General features: G+C 40.8%; 1 protein-coding gene across 1 annotated transcript; it reads left to right on the top strand.

Annotated features, from left to right (window-relative positions):
* The first annotated feature begins 3,580 nt into the window (after positions 1-3,580).
* Positions 3,581-5,859, top strand: hes6 (hes family bHLH transcription factor 6). Its single transcript, XM_076296009.1, has 4 exons — positions 3,581-4,491; positions 4,581-4,667; positions 4,803-4,884; positions 4,976-5,859. Exons 1-4 carry the CDS (start codon positions 4,420-4,422, stop codon positions 5,407-5,409), a joined length of 675 nt encoding a protein of 224 aa, XP_076152124.1. The 5' UTR covers positions 3,581-4,419; the 3' UTR covers positions 5,410-5,859.
* The last annotated feature ends 141 nt before the right edge of the window (positions 5,860-6,000 follow it).

Below are 6,000 nucleotides of genomic sequence, written 5' to 3'. Positions count from 1 at the left end.
AAAATGTGACAAATCTGTCCATTTTAAGTTAGCTATCGGAATGTCACATGTATTACCGTCAGGTATGTCCAACCTCTTACGTGTATCTGTCACTTAATATTAATTTCTATACAAACCAAAAGAAATGCAAGCACCCACACCATAAGTTTATCTAAATTAGCTGTACCAAAAAATACATTTTACCATGACTCGAAGAGCTGTAAACAGTGCTGTAGGCCTAAGGCTGTGTGTACAAATCCGCTTGGAGCTCAAGCTCCAAGCTGCAAGTTACCGTTCACTGGTAACTTGCAGCTAGCTCAGCTGACGGCACTGTTGCTAAATTAGGCTACGTTATGAAGTTTGGCACAATACATTCTCACTCTAGCCTGGCTAGCGCCACCACTCTCACTCAGGATAGGGATCAATAATACTTTCCACTATCCCAAAGATTTAGTATACATCTCTTCTATTATTTATTTCGATTTTATAATGTTTACAAATACATAATCATTGAAAAAAAACATAGATAGTTCTAACATGAAAAAGCTGTCCTCTTTCAATGCAGGCAATCAACCAAGAGATATAAGTAATATTTTGAAGTCAATGACTTTTAACAGGTAGCCAGTGTAAAGATGCTAGGATGGGGGAAATATGTTCATATTTTTTGTGTGTGTGAGCAGCTGCATTTTGTATAAGCTGTAAGCTCTTTAGACAGGTATTATTACAGACAGCGTAATAGCATTGCCACAGCATTGCAATATCCTTGAGGTGACAAAAGCATGGATTTATTTCTTGGCATCTGGTAAGAATAAGGACTTCCTTATTGAAAGATCACTATATGTAGCCTGTGATGTGGATAGGATATCCCTCATCTTTTTAGAACCTAAAACCATGACTTCTGTTTTATCTGACTTCAAAAGCAGGAAATTATTCGTCATCCATGTCTTTATATCTCTTACATGTGTCAAGTTTGGCTAAAAGGGTTAATTCATTAGGTTTTATGGAGAGGTATAGTTGTGTATCATCTGCTAAACAACAGGGGCCCCAGTATTGAGCCTTGAGGCACTCCATATTTTACCATAATCTGGGTAGATGGTTTATTATGGACTTGTACAAATTGTTGATGGTTAGGAAGGTATCAGTGTTGCGCGGGTTTGGTCACAAGCGGCCCGCGGTCGCCCGATATTTTAATCAACCCGACCGCAACTCGGACCGCGAATATTAATTAGGACAAAATTATACCCGACCCGCGAATTCAACCCGCTTATTTACAAAATGTGTGCTTTTGGTTATAGGCTGCATGCAGTGTGACAGTAGGCCATTTCTGTAAAAACAAACTAATTTATTTACGAAACTTGATGCAGTAGAACTACACGCAGTAAGCATGCAGGACATAATGTTTGCGCAGGAGAAAGAATGAGAATAAGAGCGCAAGCACGCACGCAACGCACAAAGGATAAGAACACTAGGATAAGATTTGAAGGCCATGGACATACATCTTTCTTTCGAAAACAGAAATGGTGAGGCGAGGTAGGCAAGAGAGATACATTGCTGGTCAAAACGTTAGCGTAAGAACTGGTTTATAATGCTGAATGAAACACAAAGCTTTACTAAAGCACATCCACTGTTTAAAGTCACAAACACAACGAACTAAGGTAACTTTTATGCATGCGCGAACCTATACATAACGGTAGATATGGCTGTGTAGTCTGTGCCATAACATTTATTCCTGCAGGCTGCCCGTTTTGGCTGTCATACTTTTAAATGGCTTCACAAGAAGTAGGCCTAGACCATAACCATAGCCTATATCGCTTTTCCTGAAGGGGTGTCTTTATTATTTTAACTCGCGTCTTGCTTCTTTACTGTTGACTTTACTGTATTGATGCTTTACTGTATTGATGCTAGCTTTCTCGTGATATTTTAAGTAGGCCTATTTGTAGAAAATATATATTTAATTAATTTTAACTGACCCGCCCGCAAATGACCCGAATATCATTAAAATATTTTGTTTATGACTCATAACCGCGGGTGACCGCGGTCATCCGCGGGCGACCGCTTAATTTCGGGCAGACCGCGCAACACTGGAAGGTATGATCTAAACCAAAAGAATGCTGAGTCGATGCCTATCAAATTTTCAAGCCTAGTATGTCATGGTCTATGGTGTCAAAGGCAGCGCTGAGGTCCAGGAGGACCAGTATTGATACAAGGTTAGGTTTTTTGAGGGAGGGCTTAAAGGTGCGATTTGTAGGACATTCTCAAGACTACCAGACGCGAGCCTCTTCTGGGTTGCCAGATGTAATGAAGACTTAGCTAACATTAGTTGACCTGCATCTGCTTTAACGTTTCTCCAACCATGACCCAGCTACACATTACGGAAACAGTGAAAACAAAAAATACCTCTTAACCAACGTAACATATTTCGCTGAAGTTAGCGATGCAGATGAAGTTTAGCCTAGGCTACCTGTTGTGGAGAGATATTGCTAGCTCTGCGTCAGACTTGATATTCTTCGTTCGACGAAGACGTCACCATCTCAGGAAGCTCCTCTGATGTCCACTTAATTTGTTTCTTGTTTTAATTTTGGAAATTTTCCTGCCTCTCATTGGCGTTCATGACTACAACTGACAGCTGTTGACAGTTGGCCTTTGCTAATTTGGCAACCCAAATAGGAGGATGCGCTAGCCCATTATTAATACGCTATTCTAGAATTAATCGTTCAAAACATAAACGAAAATTCCAAGAGATTCCGCCCCGTAACTCATTTTTTTCATGGGTTTTACGGGGTTTTACGGGTTAGAGTAATGTTGTCAAATAAGCCATTACTTCAATTCATCGTGTTTCCTTACACTCTGACAACATATGGTGATCATTTTTGGAATGGTTACAGTTTATTTTCCATTATTTCCTACATACTGGACCTTTAATAACTGATGTCTGAAACGACTGCGGTGCCCAGATAGCATTGAATTATTTATAATCTAGAGCAAAACATTATCCAGAAAGAGGAGAGCAGTCTTAAGAAGGTGAGTAGGAATAGGGTCTAGTAGACTAGTTGTAGATTTTGATGAGAAAATTGTGGAGGTGAGATCTAATATGTTGTGTATATGTAAATGAATTAAACGTTGTTCGAGGTCTCATCTGTGATTCTGTTATGTTTTTGCTATCTTTCAGCAATGGAGTGTGCATTTGGTGAAACTGATTGGTTATTGATCTTATCTCTAATTGTTTGACATACAATCATAATACTGACATACAATCATACTGTTGAAAATAACTGTTTTGTGAACTTTATTCAACATAGCCAGTTATTTAGGTGAAATGTATGGTGTTAATTACAATGAAATATACAATTTAAAAAAATAGGGTGAAACAGGTAAAAAAAATGGAAACATAATTTTTCTCCATGTTCAATGACCTCTAAAGACAGCCCAACCACTCTCCAAAAATTAACATTTTAAACCCACAGAAACCACATAGGCCCCCTGACTAATTGAGGGGTAAAGCTCCATAGACCTCCATGCATTCTGAGCTCGCCTGCGAGCGCCCTCAAGTGGAATCTGAGGAGGAACTGCAACCAGTCCAGAAACCGGAAGTAACCAGACAGTGCCAATGTTAGGTGTTTTTTGTTCTATGGCCATAATCTCTAATTAGGCTAATAAGATGGGTTTTGTTGTACAAGACCAAACTGCGACGAACAATTTGTGATAGTCTAGCCTGAAAACAGTTGAACCGAATTTTTGAAAGGCTTGGGCATTTTTATTCGTGCGTCGCGAATGGAAGTTGGTCTGGTTATCTTATTCCGTGTATTAGTAAATAAGGGTAAATTTGCAAGCTGTTAAATTGGTGGTCTGTGTAAGGGTACGGGTTAGGCAGATGCTGCGCTCAAAAAAGAGCTAGGAAGGATAGGCCTGCGTAAATGCTCTGCGATTGTATTTATTTAGAAACCTCTACAGAAACCGACTTTCTTATTAGGCCTAATAAGCAGTCTCTTTGATGCAAACACATAAACGGTGGTTTGTTGTTAGAATCATTAGAAGTGTGCAAGGTAGGCTATGAATGAAATTTGATGTCACGAATTAAGATCTGCCCTCGAGAGCTGAAGTTCTCGATATCAACGGGACAGGACTGTTGGCTGAAAAGTCCTTGCACTCTAGGCTTGGATAGGGAGACAAAGGCTCAGTCGTTGATTGGTTGGTCTCTCCACGTCCGCAGTCACCTCGTAGCGCAAGCAGCCAAGCCTTCCATTCACATGTAAATGGGGCCTCATAAATGCCTTCTACAATTGCCCACTTTGCACAGTATATGTAGTGCTTGTTAGCGCGCAGTGTGTGGATCTTTGTCTCTAACGGTGCTCGCCTACCATCTGCCATCTGCACCATTCAAGATCGTAACGGTAGCCTGCATTCTGTTCTCGACTCCATTCCTCTGTACGGGATAGCAACATGGCCCCTGCCTCTAAATCGGAACTCAGTCGGAGTGAAGACGAATATTACGGCATTAAAGGAGACCGAAAGGTAAGAATAAAAAATGCGTTAGAATAGGAATACCGTGTTCACAAGTGGTTTGAGTCTAATAGTGTCCATCTGCTGAAATCATTTAACAGACGAGAAAGCCATTGGTGGAGAAAAAGAGAAGGGCACGCATCAATGAAAGTTTGCAAGAGCTCAGAACACTGCTGGCAGACATAGATGTAAGTTATTCTTCTCAGTATAGTAGCCTACACATTTTCAAGTAGCCTAGGTCAGTTTATAAAGCGTTAACCTCAGCCGAGGCGCAAAACACAAACCTCTGGTGTTTATTTTTTTCTCAACCTTTTTATCCTTAGGCACCATCAAAAATGGAGAATGCTGAGGTTTTAGAGATGACTGTTAAACGTGTGGAGACCATTCTTCAAAATCGTGCGAAAGGTTTGTGACCTAAGCAAATAAAACATAGGCTAGTTCCGGTCATTTAGAGCGGGGTTGTATTCGCTTGACACTCTTGTTTTGATTTCAACAGAGACGGAGAATGTTAACCGGGAGGCAAGTGAAAGGTTTGCAGCTGGGTACATTCAGTGCATGCACGAAGTCCACACTTTCGTGTCCAACTGCCCAGGGATCGACGCCACGATAGCAGCAGACCTCTTAAACCATCTTTTAGAATGCATGCCTTTGAATGATGAAGATTGTTTCCAAGATCTTCTGTCGGATTTGATGTCAGACTCACCGAACAGCACTTCAAGTGAAGCAATGCTGTCACCTGGGGGAAGAAGTGGTTCCAGTGGAAGCACCTCTGCCCTCTCACCGTCTCCCTCTACTACCTCCGATGACCTCAGCTCCGACCTGGATGAGACGGACAGTGAGCAGAGTCACATCTCTACAGATGTGGAACACCAAGACACCCCTAGCACTGCAACCATGTATTATTCTAAGTCCATGTGGAGGCCTTGGTAGCCAAAGTGTGACGACTTTAATTGTCTTAGAGCAAGAGATCATTAATTTATGAAATGGAATATAATAAATTAGCCTAGGCAGTTAAAGGCATTAGGCCATATCTGGACACGTTCACTACTAATTTGCCTAGTGGGTTCTTAAAAGCTCTTTTCTTCCATGTGAAAACTTTGTATGCATTCGAATAATCGTTTGTATTTAATGTTTTACCTAGCCTATGTATTAGCATTTGTTTGGTCTTTTTGTATGATTGCTGCGCACCGATGTAAATATTTAATTGTGAGGCTTTCCTAAGTAGGCAGTGGGGAATAGTAAGTGGACCGGGCTACTACATTACAACTGTTTTATCACATTGTATCAATTAAGTGCTTGCTCGCCCATGACCACATAAAGATAACTTAATTTCCCTGACAAGAGATTCAATTTTGACTTTCATTAAATGCATTTCCCTAACCCACGTCTCACACTGACGTTGTTTCCTTTCATCATGTAATTCATAAACCAGCACCACATAAGGTTAACAGGCATTCCATTAGCATGCCACAGTAGGGCTAGTAGAGTTATGCACATTCATAGGCCAACATGTAGCTTAGG

The sequence above is a fragment of the Alosa pseudoharengus genome, unplaced genomic scaffold, assembly GCF_046254945.1.
Source record: "Alosa pseudoharengus isolate Yale_2024_CS ecotype anadromous, Long Island Sound unplaced genomic scaffold, YU_APseudo_1.1 YU_APseudo_1.1_scf_2, whole genome shotgun sequence".
Taxonomy (NCBI): domain Eukaryota; kingdom Metazoa; phylum Chordata; class Actinopteri; order Clupeiformes; family Clupeidae; genus Alosa; species Alosa pseudoharengus.
This window is presented reverse-complemented; position numbering and strand designations above follow the sequence as displayed.

What these genes read in the sequence shown, in the direction of transcription:
- hes6 (XM_076296009.1), top strand. Translation starts at nt 4,420, where the DNA reads ATGGCCCCTGCCTCTAAATCGGAACTCAGTCGGAGTGAAGACGAATAT. An exon ending in CACTGCTGGCAGACATAGAT is followed by an intron (nt 4,668 to 4,802) that starts GTAAGTTATTCT and finishes TTTTATCCTTAG; the next exon opens with GCACCATCAAAAATGGAGAA. An exon ending in TCTTCAAAATCGTGCGAAAG is followed by an intron (nt 4,885 to 4,975) that starts GTTTGTGACCTA and finishes TGATTTCAACAG; the next exon opens with AGACGGAGAATGTTAACCGG.